Source organism: Ailuropoda melanoleuca, chromosome 1, assembly GCF_002007445.2.
Source record: "Ailuropoda melanoleuca isolate Jingjing chromosome 1, ASM200744v2, whole genome shotgun sequence".
Classification (NCBI taxonomy): Eukaryota; Metazoa; Chordata; class Mammalia; order Carnivora; family Ursidae; genus Ailuropoda; species Ailuropoda melanoleuca.
Window position 1 is genome coordinate 46,398,010 of NC_048218.1, and position 22,807 is coordinate 46,420,816.

The following is a 22,807-nucleotide window of genomic DNA, read 5'->3' on the forward strand; positions in this document are numbered from 1 at the left end:
AAATACATTTTATATATATAATATAAATACTATACATAATAATATATTATAATATATACTACGTAACTTATAGGGAAACTACTAACGAAACAGAAATAAAGTACATAATTTCTATAACAGTAGATGGAAAATGTATTAGGAAAAAAATTGAACTGTAAAAGTGAACCTTCAGGCTTCATTTTGAACTAGATGTACAAGCAATCTAATTCTTGTTAGGTATCTCTATACTGCTTTACTTTCTTACTCATCCTATAAATTGGCTTCAAATAGTCTTCTCTTTTGAATATTAATGTTCCAATTGATTATACATAACTCCTTCATTTCTATGATAAGGAATTAAATGTTTCCAGACCTAAACCTCCAACTATTCTGCTTGAAGTTCAGAACCACAGGATTACTTTTTACTCATTCATTCACAAATATTTTTTAAATGACATTATTTCCCAGCACCAGCCACTCTGGACAAAGTTGTATGGAGGGTGAATATATTGATTCTGGCATCCACTCACGGATCCCACACTACCACCAGTCTTGTTCAGTGACAGGGAAAGTGGTGGGGCAGAGTGGGGTGATTTAACCTGATTTCGTATAAATTAAAATGTCCAAGATGGGAAGAAAAGGTGCAAGGTAACTAAATTACACCCTTCTAGTGAATATGTTCAGTCAGAGTTGGCACTATAGTAAGTAATCTAGGATTTATGAACTCCCAAATTTTAAAAAATTCATAATTAACAAAATTTCTAACAAAATATTTCTATCTTCCTGGGCAGCCTATGTACTTTTTTTTTAAATCTGAATGTTACTGAAAGTAAACTTACTAATGTTTGATGGACAGATTACTGTTAATAATGATGCATTTTAAAACCACAGTATTTCTTGATTTTTCAACTACATAAAATCTACATCCTTTCCCTCAGAAGAAGAAAAGACTAAGTCCTGATCTATTATGGGATAGAAGAACCAGGCAAAAACCCCCACAGTAAATTATGTCACAGCCCACAAGAGACAGTGAGTTTACCATGATGACAATTCCCCAGGCTCCAAGTCATTTCATTTACAACCTGAAGCTCTCTCTTGCAAAAGCAGATTGACTCAGCTCTCCAAGGAATCTTAGATTCTTTTCAATACACTGGTTTAGGATCCACAATATTTCCATGAAGGAAACCACATGAAGTCCTGTGTAGTTTGGCAATGGAATTTAAGTCTCTCTGAACCCCTGTTCTCCATGTTAGAAACTAAAAAACAAAACACATCATCACTCACACTCTCCTCAGGCCTCTCCTTGCTGCTCTCCGAGGTACCTTCATAGGAGGTCACCCCTGGATATGGAGCGCTAAGAACAGCACCTAAGTAGAAAAACAAAACCATGTATATGAATTCAGTCCCTAAGTCACAATCATATCAGGAAATAAAAAACTGACTTCAAAACCATTCCTGTAAGTCATTTGCTCTTCCATCCTGGAAATTCAGTATATTCTAACCTTAAGACACATTTGCATAGAATCCTCCTAGAACAGAAAATAATTATAACTCATTCATTCATTCAATAGCATTTAAAGAGCACTTACTATATGTCAGTCTCAATGCAAGATGCTAGGGATACTGACAAAATTTTTATCCTTAAGGAGTTATCTAGTAAAGGGGACAGATAATGAAAAAAGTAATACTACGAGACAGGAAAAGTGGGTGAAGGCTGGAGACTGGCTATGAACTGACCATTGTTGAAGCTGGGCCTCATTATGCAATTCTAATTTTTTGTGTATGTTTGAAATTTCCAATAAACAAAAGCTTTTTTTAAAAAAAATTAAAACTAAGGAAGGCAACTACCAATTCATAGGAGACACAGAGATCCAAGAAACATGTTAAAGTATACCACAGAATGCAATCAGAAAAATCCTCACTCTGAGAAACTCTTATAAAACAAATGACAAATGCTGGAGCTGGAAAGGTTCTACCTGTTGACATGAGTAGTGGTTACAGAGTGTTTGCCTTAAAGTAATTGCTTAGGTCATACATTTGTTTTAAGTAGCTTTCTGATTTTTATTAGACTTAATAATTAAAGATCTTTACATACTCACAACATAATGCCATAAAATAAATGAAAACACAATTACTTCTTCTTGAGACTCTTGAACAAGACATAAGGAAAGAGAAACCTGGTATTTTTTTAAATGTGAGCTGAAATGTGTGCTTGCTTGCAAGATCATCTTAAGCCATAAACAATTTAAAAAGAAAAGTGAATAAATGCACAAGAGCATACCTCCCAATGTTGACGTATCACCAACAGGAAACGGAGATGACAATTCAGGGCTAAGGTTAAAAAAGATGTTTAAAGTTAATAGAGATGACAGAAATATGTGGATATATTTTGAGGTTTGTTTTCCAAAAAGGAATTCACTCGATCTTCAAACAGCGTTCCCAAAACCAAATTAGTACTGATTTAACAAAGTTTAAAGAATAATAGTCTTCATAATTCATTTATTTTACATTTATTGATTTTTGCTCAAGTAGAATCAGCCAACATAAAGTACTCCCCTACTTACTATTCCATCAACCTGCTTGATTTCTTCTCAGTTATTATCAGTATGTATGTACTGATTGTTGATTTATTTATCTACTTCTTTATCGGTCTCCCATCTCTTAATTCTCTCCAGTGGCACTGTCATGGTAGTCACTGGACATACGTGCTAATTTAAATTAACTAAAATTAAATATAAAGTTTAAAATTTTGCTCCTCATTCACACTAGCCACATTTCAAGTGCTCCATAATCACATATGCCTAATGGCTACTATATTGGACAGCACAGTAAAGAACATTTCCATCATCACAGAAAGTTCTATTGAACAGAATACCATAAGAATATAAATTCTATGAGATTAGGAACCTTGCCTGCCATGTTGTTACTCTGTCTCCAGCCTAAAATAGTACCTATCATTTAATAGGCACTAAGTAGATATTTTTAGAGTAAAAGAATAAACAAATATTATTAGCCAGGGAGTGGACAAGACATATGGCATACAGCTGTGGAGAAACACACACGATCTATTAAAGTTACAGTCTTACAGAAAATAGACAACAAATAAATGATTACAAGTGTAACAAGTAGTACAGGCCAGAGAGTACTTGCTGCTAAGAAAAAAATATAAACACAGATGTCATCTCATTGGAGAGATCATAGAAATCAAAATTTTTTTACATAAAGGAAGTCAAGCTTAGAGAAATGACTTGCTGTAGGTCACACTGCTAACAAGCTACAAGTGACCCAGCTATCCTTTATAACGCCACTTTGCAACGACAAGAGAAGATTAAAAGATAATCTGAGAGGCTCCTGGATGGCTCAGTGAAGTGTCTGCCTTCAACTCAGGTCATGATTCCAGAGTCCTGGATTGAATCCTGGGATTGAGCCCCACACCTGGCTCCCTGCTTAGTGGGGAGTCTGCTTCTCCCTCTCTCTCTCTCTGCCCCTCCCCCTCAAATAAATAAATAAATAAAAGTAAAATCTTTTAAAATAAGATAGTCTGAGAAGTCCCTTCTCTAATGGAAAGAAAAGGTTTCTGCAAGTTGAAATTTCCACATAACCCAAAATTATAAAATTTAAAGTACAGTAATTTTAGGAAGTTGTATTTATTTGTTTTAAAGTTTTATTTATTTAAGTAATCTTTACACTCAACATGGGGCTCAAACTCATGATCCCAAGATCAAGAGTCACATGCTCTTCTAAATAAGCCAGTCAGGTGCCCCTTGAGAAGTTTTAGAACTTTAAAGTTTGTGTATATGTTCTAAGGGAAAAGGGATATTCTGTTAACCTTTTACAAAGGAGTTTGATGGTGATTACATCTGTTGGATGGTGATTACATTAATGTTAAGAGTTCAAAACTATTTTCAACTTGCTTCCTAACGTGATTCAATTACAGTCAAAAATGTCTCCATCATAGGGGTGCCTGGGTGCAGCAGTCGGTTAAGTGTCTGCCTTCGGCTCAGGTCATGATTCCAGAGTCCTAGGATTGAATCCTGGAATCAAGCCGCACGTCAGGCTCTCTGCTTAGCAGGGAGTCTGCTTCTGCCTCTCCCCTACCCCCCGCTCATTCTCTCTCTCTCTCTTTCTCTGTCTCTTTCAAATGAATAAAATCTTTTAAAATATGTCACCATCACAGACTTGCCAATGTGCCAGTTTGTCCCATGTTCACACAACTCCTTTAGATTGCCCTATTGCTCTAAATTAGGACATGGTGGTGTGACAGGGGGTTACTCAAAGCCACCAGATAAACATGGCAGACATCTTGAAGCATCCATTTTACTTGAAGCATAGGCAGGTGGGGAACTAAGTAAGAACTGATGTGTAACTCAAAACATTTTAATATTAAAACAAATATGGCTACACTGTGGAATTGAATATAAACTTAGAATTAAAATTAAGATATTAAATATGATAATTCAAAGATATTTCATGACTGGAACTAGAGTGGGGGAGTCAACTAGGGCCATGTTCCCTAAACTCCCAGGCTTTGGTAGAAATTTTGAGAAACTAGGGGAGCTGGCTGTCTCAGTTGGTGGAGCATGCAATTCTTGATCTCGGGGCTGTGAGTTCGAGACCCACAGTGGGTGTAGAGATTACTTTAAAAAATTTAAAAATCTGTAAAATAAATAAATAAATGAATGAATGAATAAATAAATAAATAAATAAAAAGAGAGAGAGAAAGAAAATTTGAGAAACTGAGTTTAAAAAAATCTCAAAGATTTTTCTGTTTTTAAAAAATACTATCTAGAAAGAGTAACATATTAAACCATTACACCAAACCTATCACTTCTGGTTATTTAGAAGCATTTGCAGGAAACTGCTTCTCAGTGAGCTGTCATCTAGAAGAACCTAAGGAATATGACATCTGGGTAAGTCATTATGATGAGTGATGAGTGGAGAAAGGGCCTACGTGATGAGAAAGCATCCAGAGGCTTCTCAGGTTGCAGGGAGTATAGCTAAAACAAATAAGATTCAAATTCATTTGAGACAGATATTAACATAATCAGGCCTGAATAGGCTCAATCAGTTGTCCACAAGGCAGAACACCTTGCCAATACCTTCATTTTATAGAGGGAAAAACAAAGTCCAAATGAATAAAGCAATTTTTCCTGGGTGACACAATGACTTGATAGGGCCCAAGGCCATACCTAAAATTCCTAACCATATCTAGTTCCTTTTTCAATAATAGCAACAGCAAGAATGAGTACCACTAAATTTATCAAGTGACAAGCACTATGTTAAGTGTTTCATCTTGGTTAACTCATTTAATTCCAGCAACAATCTTAAAAGGAAGATACTATTATTACCATTTACACATATGAGGAAACTAATAGTAGAAGAGGTTAAGAATTTGCTCAGAGTCACATGGCTAGACAATTGAGGAGCTATGATGTAAAACGGGCCCATCTGATTCCAGAAACCTCTCTCTCAGTCATCTTAATTCCTCACAACATGGCCTTTACATGAGCCATATTGACTAGAAGGGCAAGCAAGATGGTTTCGCTTGGTTATAATAATAATGGCCTATATAAACTTAACAACCTAAAAGTCAAAGTGTATAAGGACCCAGAAAAAGGAAGGGAAACCCAATCAAAGTTGGAGAGCCATGGAAAGCAACCAGGTATGAAGAGCAAAGAGGTCAAAGTAAGACAGAGGGGCCAAAGCACAACACAGTAAGTAGAACAGGAAGTTGGGATGACATGGCAGTAACCAGACCTCACCTGGTTTCAGTCAAATTGTCCCCCATATCAAGGTCACATTTGATAAATAAGTCACAGGGATAAAGATGAATAACAGGAAATATAGTCAATAATATAATAACTTTGTATGGTGACAGATGGTAACGACACTTATGGTGGTAAGCATTTTGTAATGCGTATAATTGTAGAATAACTATGTTGTACACCTGAAACTAATATAATATTGTATGTCAACTATACTTCAATTAAAAGTTTCAATTAAAGTTTCTTTAATTTAAAAAGAAGCATTGCAACTAAAAAATAAGTAAATACATTAAATTTAAGCTAATTCTCTAAGGAAGTATTCACAACGGAGGAGGTTGTTTACTTCAGTAGAACTAGATTTCACTTACTGAATTCAAAATAACATTTTAATGATGGTAAGTAGGCAATGCTCAGTAATTCAAATCTCTTGTCTAACAGTCCAACGCTTAATCCCTCATTTTCCCACTCTCCTTTCAAAAAACAGTAAAAAATCACTTAACAACAAGAATCCTTTCAACATGTTCTCATTAGGTATGCCTCCTGCAGGGATCCCCTAAAGTGTCACAACAGAACTAGAACACAGAGTTATACTGAGTTTGGAGACAGAAATACTACTTCATTTCTAGGCCAAACCACAAATGTGAAGACATTCAGCTAAGACCTTTAGCTTAATACCAGCAGCAAACAACCTCCTACTTTCTCATTTCCTCAGCTCATCCACCACAGAATTTATTACTGACCTCTACTGCCTAATCCTATCAGAATTCAGGTGAGATTGTACCAAAAGATATCAGAGACACATGGAGCATAATTTCAAAAACAAGCCAAGCTTAATTTCCTATCTAGATTACGACTCCCCGTGACATTTTCTATACTTTGCTTTGCTCTTCGATCTGTTAACTGTGATCAGCACAGGACAACAAAAGAACTCAGGGCACAGAGCCAGGAATCCTGGGTGCTGGTCCCAGAAGTATCATTAACTTTGTTATGCCTTAGAAAAGTATCTCAGTTGCTCTGGGCCACAAGAATTTAATCTCCAAAACAGGAATACCTCCCTACACTACCTATTTCCCAAAGGTATGATGAAAACTAAATAAAACATTATATATGTAGAAGCGTTATAAAAATATGAGATGCTTAACAAATACAAAACAGAGGGTAATGGAACAGGGACACATGTCCCAAACAGAATAAAATATTTGCTAAAAACAAACAAACAAACATGTATATTTGGCTTCATGATCCATGATAGGCATCCTCAACTACAAATATAAGTTGATTGAGGTACAAAAAAAAGCCAAAGAACAGTCATATCACCAGAGACCTGATAATAAACTTGAGTAATTGAGCAGAAACTCAGTTATTCATTTAACAACTATTTGGTGGGCACATATCCCAGGTGGGGCTTTGTACTGGTTATTGAGACTTCACAGTAAGTCCAGAAGGCAGGGGGTTTAGTATCAACTGGAGCTAAGAGGAGATGCTTTCAAGATACCCAGCTACAATGGACGCAAGTGCAGGGGAGGGCCTTTTGTAAATAGGTAACATGGGAGAGACTTAAGCGTGTTCAAATGCTAATAAGGAGTTAGTAATGGGAGAAGCTGAAGACTCAGGAGAGGAGAGAAATGATAAGGAGATGTATAAGAGGTAAGATGGGATGTGAGGTCCTAAGTAAGGTGAAAAATGTGTTGTTTTAAAGACACAGGGCAAATGATTGTAGAAGCTTAAAGTGATACAGAACAGAGTATTTGGTGCAAGTCATAGGTCAGCAGGTGGGTTAGAGTTCACATAGAAGCAGCAATTTAAATCACAGATAAGAAGTGTGATAAGTAGAATAGCGTCCCCTCAAACACATCCACATCCTACTCCCCCAAACCTGTGATATGTTAAGTTATATACAAAAGGGAATTAAGGTTGCAGATGGAATTAAGGTTGCTAATCAGTGGCCTTAAAATAGGGAGTGTAACCAGGTTTATCCAGGTGGATCCAGTGTAATCCTAAGGATCCTTAAATGTGGAAGGAGGAGGCAGAAGAGCGTCAGAGTGATGAAATGTGAGAAAGAATGGACCAGCCATTACTAGCTTTGAAGATGGAAGGGGGTCATGAGCCAACCAATGTGGGTAGTTTCTAGAAGCTGGAAAAGGCAAGAAAACAGTTTCTCCCCTAGATCTTCCAGAAAGGGATGCAAACCTGGCAACACCTTAAGACCCATGTCAGATTTCTGAATGATGTAACCACAGGACAAATTTGTGTTGTTTTAAATTACCAAAGTTTGTGGTAATTTGCTACAGCAGCAATAAAACCTAACACAAGAATCTCCACACAGAAAATACAAGAGTAATCTCAAAAAAAATCACAAAAATAAATTTGAATATAGAAAAATGATGGGCAAATTAAGAGTTTCAATAGATCGCTATAGTACTCAAGCAGGGGAAAGATGGGCTTAATGAATTCTTAGGCCACTCCCATGGTTTCGCTCCCAGTGTTACCTAACCCCAGATCACCCCTTTCAGCAACTACCACGGTTAGCAGTTCTTACCTCACCCCAACCCGGTCTCCTCTAGGTACATGGGAAAGATGCTTTAAACTTTAAAATGATCAGAATTCACTTATATTTTCATATGTATTGTTATTTTTATATATACATTACTTTCTAAGAATAGTAAATAATATTTTGAGTCCCTTATTATACCTACCTCAGACAGTGCCTTACCACTTACCATAAAATACATGATCCAGTCAGCCCTGCTATGATGCATATTTGTGAATTTATTCCAATGTGATTAACACAGTAGGAGACAACTGACTGTAGTGCAAAATTTCTACTTTACTTATATGTAATCTCATTGTGAGAAATGCTAGGTAGCTGTGGAAAACTGCACCCAGTTGAACTGAGTCCCACAGAAAGACACAAAACATACATACACTACACTTTAAACATCTTCCAGCTACCCGCTGTGTGATGAGCCACACCCAACCTCATACGGTGTTACAACTGTCCATCCTACCTCAGAAAACCCTCCTTCCACCACTTCATAATAACCCACAAGCTACACACTTGCTAAAGTCCATTTCCCAAGTAAACTTCACAGCTTCTTCCAGGTTAAATGCCATGTGTACTATGTACTATGGTATTTACAAGCTTCTTAACCAAATAAGATGTAGAAAATGTGCTACCATTTTCATTAGGTACAACCATGAAGATTACTAGGGCTGGTGGGACTCACCAGAGTACTTAGTTCACTCCCTGTGTGTTGAATGGCAATCATAAGGAACTTCCAAGCTCTGTTTCTCGGTGCTGAAGAGCCCACACCCAAGAAACCACGTGGCCCAGCATCTAAGGGGGTGCTCAATCCCAGGCTCCAGCAGAGACTCAGTGGTAACATCAGCTGTATGAACAAGAGAGACCACACAAAGTCCCCTTCCCTCCTGTGTACTCATATTTGATTTGAAACCTACATATACCCCACTAGCACTCACGTGTGTACTCCAACTATGCTATTGCCTGGATTCTGCTGCCCAGTTGGGATCTCTAGACAGTGACTCACTTAACTGGTTTTTCAGTCTTTCTTTCTAATTTGAAGCAAAATTCTAGACTCTGACCTGGGTTTTTTGCCCTACTGGTGTTTTTCTATATAATTATCCATATACTGGCATAATCTAGATACTCTGAGTATGGATAGAATTGAAATCTTATACTTACATACTCAAAATCCCTCACTTTCCATAAGCTGTTTTGTACTGCTACTGCTCAGGAGCCAGAAATGACCTTAATCCTAAAACTAAAGGCCAATAGAGCCAAGAATCCTAATATTGGAGGATTTGTCAAGGTTGTGTTGTTCCTATATTTCAAGGCCCTAACCATCATTTCTCAGTAAAGTGATCCATACCACCAACCATCATTTAATAAACTATTTGCCACTAAGGCGTACCATTTCAAAACATTTTTACTCTTACCCCATAAGCCTCAACAAAAGTAGATCATTCCATATTCCATTTCCCAAAATCTGTTTTCTCACCCAATAAAAAGGAACAAGTCTGCCTCCTGGCAAGGTCAGAAAGCAAACAAGCACACTGGCTGTGACGGTAGTCTTGAAAGGGAAGTGGCCTCAACACGAGGAAAAGCATTTGGGACCAACCCACGGCCCTGGTCATTGCAGGCACCGGCAAGAAAACAGAAAGCGGCCATTAAATTTGGTGTGAGTCTTGGAATAGGTATAACACGTCTCTGTTGCCAAACATGAAATTAGAGGAAAAAAGACACTCACCTGCTTACAGTTTCCTTTGTATATGTCAGTTTCTAAGGAACACAAAAATAAGAACGACTCTGAGAGTTAATGACAGTAATTAAGCAGTAAATAAAATTTATTGCATAGAAAACATTAATGCCCTAACATTATGAAGTCTATGCTGTTATTTTCTATGGTTAGACAAATAGTTAAAGCAAGGTACTAACAATGCCAAGTTTGTTTCGGGACTGTGGGAATGTCCTGGCACTCCGTCTCTGTTTATGTTTCCAGAAGTTCTTGTGCTTTTTCTTAATGGGCACAGATTAACAGACTTTACTTGTTAATCATTCCAAAAAGATCTACAAATTGGAGATTATGCTAGAGTTCTACTTTAACCTTCCATGGACTTAGAATCAAAGTTTCATGTGATCTAACATATTTATAGAAATTCTTATACCAGAAGAATATAAACATGTGGATAAAATAAATGCCAAATCTGTTTCTCCAGAATTCAGACAAAAAAGATGTGTTGTACCAATAATTGGATTATTCCTCTGGGACATTCCAAAGCAAATTGTTCCTAAGTTTCCTCTAAATCAGTGATTTTATTTTGAGACCAATATAATAAAAAGAACACTAACTTAGAAGACCTAGTTTCAAGTCCCATTTTCTCTTGCTTGATAATGGAGGCAAAACCCAAAATCCTTCAATTTCTCGTCTGTAAAATGGAGAAACTATTATTCTAAATAACTCTCATGATATTCATAAATAACTCACTGCTCTTCTTACTCTACAAACTCTCCTAGAATAATCTCAGCCACTCTAAATGCTTTCAATTACTACTTCAAGCCTGGTGACTCCTACAAGCTATATTTATAACCCTGACCACTCTCCTTGGCTTCATACCCAAATGCCAGGCAGTTCACATTTCACAAGTGACTCAAACAAAAGTGAACTCCATCACCCGCCTGCATCTACAAAACTGCTTCTCTGCCTGAGTTTTTTTCTAGCTCGATCCCAACTAGAATCCCATTTAAACTAGAAACAGGGAGGTTTCTGGGCCATTCCCTCAACTTCTCCCACTCCCATCCAACCTATCACAGAGTCCTGCTAATCTTTTTCCCTATTTGTACCGCTCAGGCTTCCTTTCTGTATCTCATGTCGAGTTAGGACTCTCAATTCCTCAGGCATGGAGTAGTAACTAGTCTCCCTGATCCCTCTAATCCACCCCATGGTGTATAGAAACCATAATGACCTTCTTAAAATTCAAAACTGTCCAATCAGCCCGTGACTCACTTACTTACAACCTCTTAATGATTTCCTAGCAACCAGAGTTACCTACTCTTCCAGTCTGATCTCCTGTCACTTCTAATCCACTCTTCTGGTATATTGGCCCCAGTCATTCCCTACAAACACTTGGCTTATGCTGTCCCCTCTGCCTGTACTGTTCCTCCCAAACTCCTCATTCACCTAACTTGTACTTGTTATTTAAGACTCAATGCAGGTGACATATCACCCCCTTTGTCTGCATGTTGTACTAAATAGTCATTGAAAGTATATTTCCAATGCATTCTAACCTTACCTTCCTACAAGTTCCACTTGTGAGAAATACCTTCCAATGTAACATCACAAGAAGCTGTTGTATGGTAATACTAACTCTATAGCATATGTGTTTGCTGCTCTGTCTGCTGATCCTATGCTATGGACACAACTGAGATGGACAACACTGATATAAATGTAAATGTGTGTGTGTGTGTGTAGATATGTGTATGTGTATTTTTTTTTCACTGAATAGCTATTCCATGTTAGCAAATTTAGCAATATTCTATATTACCAAATTTAGCACTTTGCAAAAGTGGCAATGACTGAGAAGGGATGCCCAATGGTAAATGGGTATAAAAACATAAACTTCTTTAAAAAGAGAAGTGGGTTTGAATTTAAGCTCCAGCCCATCTGGTTTTGTAATCTAGAATAAGGAATAACTCTGATGCTTAATGCCCTTATCTATAAATTGGGGATATTTGTACCTGCTTGTAGGGTTGTTATTTATTAAATATAACATTTTAATGGGCTGAGTATGTGGCCTCGAACATGGTATATACTAAATAACCCGCAGCTTTTCTCATAATTATTAATATTGAACAGTTAAAAATGTGACAGAAAACTTTCTCTCTCAAATAAATAAAAATCTTTTTTAAAAATGTGACAGAATTGGGGCATCTGGGTGGCTCAGTTAGTTAAGCATCTGCCTTCCCCTCAGGTCATGATTCCCGGGGTCCTGGGATCGAGTCCCACATCAGGCTCCCTGCTCAGCGGGGACACTGCTCCACCCTCCTCCTCTGCCCCCTCCCCTGGCTTGTGCTCTCTCTCGCTCACTCTCTCTCAAATAAGTAAATAAAATCTTTTTGATTTAAAAATAAACCTCTTACGGGGTTAACAATGTTTATTATAATAGCCAGAGCTAGGGATATAAAGACTAGGCTATGCCCCCTCACTCAAATAGCCTAATTCAACAACAAAAAGTAATGCGGGGATTTGGCATTTGCTCTTTCTACCTTGAGGCTTTAACTGTGTACAGGTGCTCCTACAATAGTCTGGCAATTCTTCCCTTGTTAGTACTCTTACCTTCATAATTACACTTCTATGTTCCACAGACTGACTAAAATTCGTGCCCATGTCAAATATAGTTGTGACTCCATCCTCACACAAATTCATCCAGTAACGATATTCTTCACGCCCAGGAAGTCGATCCCAAAATGTCCTGAAGGCTTCCCAGACAGCTTCCTGACACACTGGAAAAAAGAGAAGTATTTTATGGAAAGTTAATGCACTTTGAAGTTCTTGCAATGATCATGAGCCTATTTATTCAGATTCCCAAGACACTTTTGACCAGAGTGTCCTTTCTGGAGGAGCTGGGAATGATGCTCAGTCAAAGCTCTTCTGTTGATGTATGTGCAGTTTAAACTTTTCAGATATGAAGAGAATGTGTACTCCCTAGTCCTCTCCCTTTCAGAGGGAACTGATTCACTTCCTAATAGGCAGGACAGTTTTCCCATCTCTCAAAAAACAAAACAATCCATGTTTATTTCTTTTAAAAGTGGAACGGTTGTTGAGAATACTTCAATAGGTGAAAGAATAAACAAACTATGATACATCGTATGATGGAATATTATTCAGTGATAAAAAGAAATGAGGTTTCAAGCTATGAAAGACACAGTGAAGACTTAAAAGCATATTGTCAAGTAAAGGAAGCCAATCTGAAAAAGCTACATACCATATGATTCCAATGATATGATATTCTGGAAAAGGCAAAACTATGAAAATTGTAAAAGAGATCAGTGGTTTCCAGGGGTTGGGAGGAGAGAGAGATGAAGAAATAGAGCACAGTGGTTTTTATAGGTCAAGGAAGCCACTGTGTAGGAAACTATAATATTGGATACATGTCATTATACATTTCTCAAAACCCATAGACTATACAACACAATGACTGAACTCCACATAAACCATGAGCTTCATTAAGAATGATGCGTCAATGATGGGTGGCTCAGTGAGTTAAGTGTCTCCCTTCAGCTCAGGTCATGATCTCAGGGTCCTGGGATAGAGCCCTGTGTCGGGCTCCCTGCTGAGCCCATTTTTCTCTCTCCTTCCTGCTTGTGCTCTCTCTCACTATCTCTGTCTCTCTCTCTCTCAAATAAATAAATAAAATCTTTTTTAAAAAAAAGAATGATGTATCGATATTGGCTCATCAGTTGTAACAAATGTACCATACTACAACAAAATACTAATGAAAGGGTAAAATCTGTGTGTAGAAGAGTGACAGTATAGGTAACTCTCTGGACTTTCTGCTCAATTTTTCTGTAAACCTGAATGAAATTTCTCTAAAAATTAAAATCTATTAACTGAAAAAAAAAAAAAAAGGAAAGAGTAGAGAATAAACTGGTGGTTGCCAGAGGGGTGGGGATGAACAAAATGGGTGAAGGGGAGTGAGAGACACAGGGTTCCAGTTATGGGATAAGTAAGTCACAGGAATAAAAGGAACAGTATAAGGAATACAGCCAATGGTATTATAATAGTATTGTATGGTAATAGATGGTAGCTACACTTCTGGTGAGCACAGCATAATGTAGAAACTTGTCAAATCACTATGTTGTACACCTGAAACTAATGTAACATTGTATGTCAATTACACTCAAAAGAAATATTTTGAAGATAGGGGAACTAAAAAAAAAAAAACCATGATATTCCAGGGAAATGTACTGCTATATTAAATAAAAACTAATTCAATCTATCTGCTAAATTATTCCAAAGGATCAAATCTGAAAGGATGCTAAAGGAGGCTGTCTGCACATTTTGTGTAGTACTAAGTGTACTGCTATCCTGCAACCATTCCATTGGCCAAATGCCAGACACTGTGGACAACAGGTAGACAGAGATGGGAGGGAAGAGGAACAGAGCACTGAGGGAGAAAGATGGATGCAAAAGGACAGAGATTAGCACCATTATTTTTCATTTCAAGAAAACTGAATGCTTATCCAGTAGTATATTGAGGGGGAGCCCCTGAATTCAGAGTCAGAAGATCTAACTAAATTCTAGCCCTAGCCTCACCATGTACTAGCTTTCCAACCACGGGTAACTTAGCAAGCCATTCAATGTTTCAGTGTACTCATCTCTCTTATTTAACTGGATGAATCATTACTGTCTTATCTACCTACCTGTGAGAGTATTTTATAAACTCCTTAGTGCTACATGACTATCAATGTTATCATCATATTGAATTCTGGTTGTCTCACAGTTGTTTGATGGAAGAAGATAGTCTAAGCCAAAAAACAAGCCTTCAGCTCTAACAGAGAGGAAAATATATGAATATTTAAAGTTTCTCTATCAAGTGATTTTTCAGGGTTAAAATGAACCTTTGGTTGCAAACTTAGTTTTCTCTTTCAGTGAATTAACTGCATCCTTATAATCTCTCTTCAGAACTTCTGATCCTACAGCATACAGAAGAATCCAGCCAAGGCTGACTGAGATAGAGCTGACCACCTGTAGATTCAGAATTCTTCCTTGCTTTTTAAAACTGCCACATGAAAATTTAGTGCCCACCAGAAGACAATGCAAAGGTGAAAGTCTGAGTTGGTAAAAGCAAACAAAAAATGAATGTCTATAAGGTCTAGTTATGAAAAAAGTGATTCAAAGAAAATATAAAAAATATTATAAAACTGAATAACTATGTATCTATAAAGAAAGAAAAAACAAATCTGAATAACTTATTTACAATATACACAAAAAATAATTTGAAATATGAAAGCTAATATTATGAAAGTCCTAAAAGAAAATACAGAAGAATATCTGTATAACTTGAGGACAGGCAAAAATTTTAAAGACAGGACACAGAAAGCAACAACTAGGGGAAAAAAATGAAATTAGAATTTATTAAAACTAACAACTACTCATCAAAGATACTAGTAATAAAAAATGGATAGGCAAGCCACACTTCTGGCAGAAAATATTCAAAATACATATATCTGACATAGAACTGGTATTTAGGATAAAGAATTTCTACAACTCTCTAATAAAAAGGCAAACATTCCAATTTTTAAAACATGTAAAAGACTGGAACAAACACTTTACAAAAGAAATATATATATATATATATATATATATATATATGAAAAAGTGCTATCATTCATCTTCAGAGAAATGCAAATTAAAGCATCCACACATGAATCATTAACATTGTTAAGATGGTAGTATCTCCAAATTGATCTACAGATCAAATGCAATCCTATCTGAACACTGGTTGACTTCTTTATAGAAACTGACAAACTAATTCTAAAATTCATATGGAATTACAATGAACCTAGAATAACCAAAACAATTTTGAAAAAGAATAAACAGATAAACTGGACTTTATCAAAATTGAAAACTTTACTGCATGGAAGACACTATCAAGAAAGTGAAAAGACAACCCACAGAATGAGAAAAAATACTTTCAAATCATTTATCTGATAAGAAACTTGTATCTAGAATATATAAAGAACTGTTACAACTCAATAATTTAAAAAAAAAACTGAAAAATAGGGAAGGATCCAAAGATATTCTTTGAAAGAAGATATTCAAATGACCAAAAACCAAATAAAAAGATGTTCAATGTTACTAATCATTAAAGAAATGCAAATCAAAACCAGGGGATACCATTTCACACCTACTAGGATGGTTGTGATTTTTTTTATAAAGAATATCATAGTGCTAGCAAAGATGTAGAGAAATCAGAATCTCACACACCACTGCTCAGAATTTAAGATGGTACAGCTACTTTAGAAAGTAGTATCTGGCAGTTCCTCATACGTTAAACATAGTTACCATATAACCCAGAAATTCTACTCCTAGGTATACACACCCAAATAATTGAAAACAACTCAAATGCCCAACAACTGACAAGTGGATAAACGAAATGTGGTATATCCATATAAGAAAATATTATTATTTGGCCATAAAAAAAATAAACTACTGAAGCATGCTACAACATGAATGAATGTTGAAAACATTATGCAAAGTGAAAGAAGCCAGTCACAAAAGACCACATACTATATTATCTCATTTATCTGACATATTCATAATAGATAACTCTATAAAAATAAAAAGCAGATTCGTGGTTGCTTAGGCCTGGGGAGAGAGATATGGGAAATAGAGGGATAAGACAGTGATGACTAAAGTCTATGAGGTTTCTTTCTGAGGTGATGAAATGTTCTTAAACTTAGTGTGATAATGGTTGCACATTTCTGTGAATATACTAGAAAACCACTGAATTCTATACATTAAATGGATGAATTGTATGGTATGTGAATTATGTCTCAATAAAATTGAAAAAGTAATTCTATCCAGAAAGGTAATACATCCTTAATTTATCCGATGGCTTTCCAATTGGGAGCTACCTGACAAGAGCGTCCAGTTAACTAACATGGAAAACAGAATTCAGAACACATGTATTTTAATAGAGGAGGAGAACTGGGGGGGCTGGCAGGGGAGCCGGGAGCCATCATGTAGCTCAGAGAGGGAAAACCTAGATAGAACACTGCAGCCAATCGAGAAAAGAGTAAAATCAGCATGATCCCAGGGAAAGAGGTACTAAGAAGGGCAAAACTCCACCAGAGACAATTGTCACATACTTCACTATGGCCTAGAAGTAGACCTGTTCTGAAGCCCCATCCTTGTCAAACAATTTTCATAAGCCTTTAGTGCCGAAGATTTTTGAGAAGGTAGGTGATCTACGAATGCCTCTCTTGTGGCAGAGAAAATCTGCCCTGCAAACTGCTGGAAGAATGCAAAATGTGACAACAATATTCTGAAGAAAGAAATGCCTGAATTTAATCTGTCTTTAATCCTGTTACTAAGGCTCAGGCTGTGTGTATTATCCAGTACATAGAAATCCAGTATGGAACAAAGTCTTTTTTTAGGGCATTTTCCTCTCAAAATCATGGTGCCCAAAGCATATGGAACAATTTGGTGCAATAAGGCAAGAAATAAAAGGCATATAAATTGGAAGATGAGAAGTAAAATTATCTTTATTTGCAAATAAAATAACCATCTATGTAGAAAACCTTAAGGAATACACAAAAAAACTACTAGAACTAATAAGTGAATTTAGCAAGCTACAGAATAAAAGGCCAATATACAAAAAGCAGTGGTATGCCTATATACTAGCAATGAACAATTAGAAATTAAAATAACATTAACAATGGCATGAAAAAAAGTAAAATAGATAAATCTGATTAAAAGACGTGTAAGACCTATACACTGAAAATCAAAAAACACTGCCAAGAGAAACTGAAGAAGACCTAAATAAATGGAGGGATGTATCACGTTCATAGATCAGAAGACTCAGTATTGTTAAGATGACAATTCTTCCCAAATTGACTAACAGATTCAACACAATTCCAATCAAAGTTCCAGCAGCCATTTTTGTATAAGTTAACAAGCTGATTTTAATGTTTATATGAAAAACAAAGGACCTAGCACAACCAAGCAAATCTGAAAAAAGAACAAAGCTGAAGAACTTTCCCTATTAAAGACTTATTGTAATCAAGACAGTATGATATTAGCATGAAAACAGACAAAGAGATCAGTGGAAGAGAATAAAGAGTGAAGAAGTAGACCCACCATATACAGAAGACTAATTTCCAACAAAGGTTGCAACGGCAAGAAAGGATAATCTTTCTTTTTTAAGATTTTATTTATTTAGAGAGAGAGCACACGAGCAGGGGGATGGGCAGAGGGAGAGGGAGAGAGAGTATCTCAAGCAGACTCCATGCCCAGCACGGAGCCAGAGGGGGCTCAATCCTATGACCCTGAGATCATGACCTGAGCTTAAATCAAGAGTCAGATGCCTAACTGACTAAGCCACCCAGCCACCCCCAAGGATAATCTTTTTAATAAGTGGTGCTGGAACAATTCACTAAGCATATGCAAAAATTTACCTTTGATCCATATACACCATATATAAAAATTAACTCAAAGTAGATCACAGACCTAAATGTAAAACCTAAAAACTATAAAATTTCCAAAAGAAAATATAGGAGAAAATACTTGTCACTTTGGGTTAGGCAAACTTAGCTATAACACCAAAGGCAAGCATGATCCAAAAAAAAAAAAAATAGATAAATTGGACTGCATCAAAATATAAAATTTTTGTCCCTCAAAAGACATTATTAAGAAAATAAAAAGCCACACATTGGGTGAAAATGCATACAAAACATCTATCTAACAAAGAACTTGTATTTAGAATACATTAAGAACTCTTACAATTCTGTAAGACAAATGACCCAATCATTTTTTTAATGAGCAAAATATTTGAATAAACTCTTCACCAAAAATGATATACGAATGGTGAATGAGCACACGAAAAAGGTGCTCAACATCATTAGCCATTAGCCATTAAAAAAATGCATATTAAAACCACAATAAGATATCACTTCTTATTCACTAGAATGGTTACAGTTAAAAAAGACTGACCATACCAAGTATTGCAAGAATGCGGAAAAACTGGAATTCTAATACATTGCGCATGGTACAGCCACATTGGAAAACAGTTTAGCAACTTCACAAAAAGTTAAAAATACACCTATCATGAGGCCCAGCTGTTCCACTACTATTAACCAATAGAAAGAAAGCATATGTTCACACAAAAACTTAAAACACCAATATTCATAACAGCTTTCGTTATAATCACCAATAACTGAAAGCAACCCAAATATCCCAAAATGTGATATATCCCCAAAATAGAATACTCAATAATAAAAGGTAACAAACTACTGATACACAAAAAAATCATAGATGAGCTTCGAAATAAATACACTGAGCAAAAGAAGCCAGATAAAAAAGCATACATATTGTGATTACATTTATATATGAAAGTGTAGAAAATGCAAACAATTTATAGCGATAAAAACCAGATTAGAGGTTGCCTCAGTACCAGAATAAAGGGAAGTGCTAAGGGAGGGAGAGATTACAAAGGCAAATGTGAAAATGTTTGGAGGTGACTGATAAATTCATTATCTTAACTGCAGGATGATTTCAAAGGTAAATACATTTGTCAAAACTAATCAAATAGTATAATTTAAATTGCAGCTTATAATCTATCAAAGTATACATTAATAAAGCTATATTTTAAAAGTCCAACTACAAATGTAACTTTTTAAGTGGAAGGATACTACTAACTGCATTCAATTCCAAGTACCCTAAATATCTGTTTAATTTTACAAATCATTAGGTTAAGTGCATTGCTTCTTGCTTAAATGAAGTTCTTTTTCAAATTTGTTACACCAATTAGCAACTAAAGCCAGATCCTCTATGAAGGAAAAATTGGGCAAACCATTAGACTGAATTACCTTGGTAAAAAGAGCTAAGATCCTTGGTTGGACATCAAATGGATCTCTCCCTCTAATTTCCAAACATTTGGTTCCAAGGGCATAATCTAATTATGTCTATAAAATCTATGCTGAAATATTCATTTTTCCTAATTTTCAAAAACATATTTACTCTTTACAAATGACAGTAACAGCTATATCAACACTTGTTACCATCTTGATGTGCTTGTGCCGACACTTTTAGCTCTGGGAGGTCCCTTTCCAATGATCCCATTCATAGCATCTGTATTTTAAAATGAATTATTTACGAATGCTTTCTTTTAATTGGCTTCTTTCTCAATAGTATCTCTTGAATTTATAAACACAAGAGGAAAGAAAAGATATAACCACATTATTTTGCTGATCTGTTCCTATTCTTTTATTTTATTTAAATTCAATTAGTTAACATATAGTGTATTATTAGTTTCAGAGGTAGAGTTCAGTGATTCATCAGTTGCATATAACACCCAGTGCTCACTACATCACATGCTTTCCTTAATGCCCATCACCCAGTTACCCCATCCCCCCCCACCTCCCCGCCAGCAACCCTCAGTTTGTTTCTTATGATTCTTTCACGCTTTGTCTCCCTCTTTTTTTTTTTTTTAAGATTTTATTTATTTATTTGACAGAGAGAGAGAGACAGTCAGCAAGAAAGGGAACACAAGCAGGGGGATTGGGAGAGAGAGAAGCAGGCTCCCAGCAGGGCAGGGAGCCCGATGCGAGGCTCCATCCCAGGACTCTGGGATCATGCCCTGAGCCGAAGGCAGATGCTTAAAGACTGAGCCATCCAGGCACCCCCATCCCCCCTCTCTGATTTCGTCTTGTTTTATTTTTCCCTCCCTTCCCCTATGGTCCTTTGTTTTATTTCTTAAATTCCACATATGAGTGAAATCATATGATAATTTTCTTTCTCTGGTTGACTTATTTTACTCAACATAATACCCTCTAGTTCCATATACATTGTTGCAAATGTTAAGATTTCATTTTTTGATGGCTGAATAATATTCCGTTGTGTGTATACACACACACACATCTTTATCTGTTTTCCATAGTCTGGCTATTGGGGACATTGCTGCTATAAACATTGGGGTGCAGATCCCCCTTTGGATCACTATGTTTGTATCCTTTGAGTAAATACCTAGTAGTGCAAATGCTGGCTCCTAGGGTAGTTCTATTTTTAAATTTTTGAGGAACCTCCATACTCTTTTCCAGAGAGGCTGTACCAGCTTGCATTCCCATCAGCAACGTAAGAGGTTCCCCTTTCTCCACATCCTCGCCAACATTTGTTATTACCTGACTTGATATAACCACGTTTCTTTTTTTAAGATTTTATTTATTTGTCAGAGAGAGAAAGAGAGTGCACACATGCTAGCAGGGGGAGCAGCAGGCAGAGGGAGAAGCAAACTTCCCGCTGAGCAAGGAGCCCAATGTGGGACTCGACCACAGGGCCCCAGGATCACGACCTGAGCCAAAGGCAGATGCTTAACTGACTGAGCCACCCAGGCATCCCCATAACCACATTTCTTAAATAGTTATTTCCTCTCCACTATTTAACCAGCAGCTATCTAGATATTCTGATCTATTTATTTTAAAAGTAAAAATCCAGGTAGTAGAAATCATATTTTGATAAGATATAAACTATCATTCTCATTCATCTTTAGTCCTTTATTCTCTTCCCACTCTCTTTAGAATTTGCCACTTCTGGCACATGCCCCATACACAAAAGCCACAGTCAATGGATTTCCATTAAAAAGGCAAAAGGAGGGGCGCCTGAGTGGCTCAGCTGTTTAAGCATCTACTTTCAGCTCAGGTCAAGATCCCAGGGTCCTGGGATCTACCCCAACGTCTGGCTCCCTGCTCAGGGGGGCAGTCTGCTTCTCCCTCTCCCTCAACTTGTGCTCTCTCTCTATATATATCAAATGAATAAATAAAACCTTTTTAAAAAAATTTTTTAAGTAAAAGGAAATCTTATTGCTTAGTAATGTTTGATAGTCCCAAAATACAATCAAGAGATATAAATACCCACTTTAAAAAAGGTGCTAATAGAGTGCCACTTTAATAAACAACAACAAAAAAATCAAATATATAAATATATGTAATATGTGGTATTAATTTTATTTTATTTTTTTTAAAGATTTTATTTATTTATTTGACAGAGAGACAGACAGCTGGCAAGAGAGGGAACACAAGCAGGGGGAGTGGGAGAGGAAGAAGCAGGTTCCCAGCAGAGGAGCCTGATGTGGGGCTCGATTCCAGAGCACTGGGATCACGCCCTGAGCCGAAGGCAGATACTTAAGGACTGCGCCACCCAGGCACCCCTAATTTTTTTATTTTATTTATTTTTTTTAAAGATTTTTTATTTATTTATAAGACAGAGATAGAGACAGCCAGTGAGAGAGGGAACACAAGCAGGGGGAGTGGGAGAGGAAGAAGCAGGCTCATAGCAGAGGAGCCTGACGTGGGGCTCGATCCCACAACGCCAGGATCACACCCTGAGCCGAAGGCAGACGCTTAACCGCTCTGCCACCCAGGTGCCCCTAATTTTTTTATTTTAAAAACACTTGCTTAGAGAGTATAATGCTAAGCAAAGTCAGTCAGTCAGACAAAGAAAAACACCATATGATTTCACTCATATGTGGAATTTAAGAAACAAAACAAATGAGCATATGTTAAAAAAAAAAAGAGAGGCCTACCAAGAAACAGACACTTAGCTAGAGAGAACAAACTGAGGGTTGCTGGAGGGGAAGTGGGGGGGGGGATGGGTTGAATAGGTGATGGGGATTAAGAAAGGCACTTGTTCTGATGAGCACCAGGTGCTGTATGCAAGTGCTGAATCACTTAAATGGTACACATTGCGCTGTATGCTGACTAACTGGACTTTAAATAAAAACTTAAAAAAAAACTTGCTTTGAAAAAATAAATAAAAACACTTGCT

At 36.6% G+C, this 22,807-nt stretch overlaps 1 protein-coding gene across 1 annotated transcript in view; it reads right to left on the bottom strand.

Annotated features, from left to right (window-relative positions):
- Window positions 1-22,807, bottom strand: part of IMPG2 (interphotoreceptor matrix proteoglycan 2) — a 76,136-nt gene that overhangs the window by 48,631 nt on the left and 4,698 nt on the right. Inside the window, exons 3-6 of the mRNA XM_019797314.2 lie at window positions 12,599-12,765; window positions 10,013-10,044; window positions 2,261-2,310; window positions 1,264-1,346 (exon numbers count right to left, since the gene is read on the bottom strand). Of these exons, the coding sequence (XP_019652873.1) occupies window positions 1,264-1,346; window positions 2,261-2,310; window positions 10,013-10,044; window positions 12,599-12,765 (332 nt within the window). The remainder of the gene's footprint in view (window positions 1-1,263; window positions 1,347-2,260; window positions 2,311-10,012; window positions 10,045-12,598; window positions 12,766-22,807) is intronic.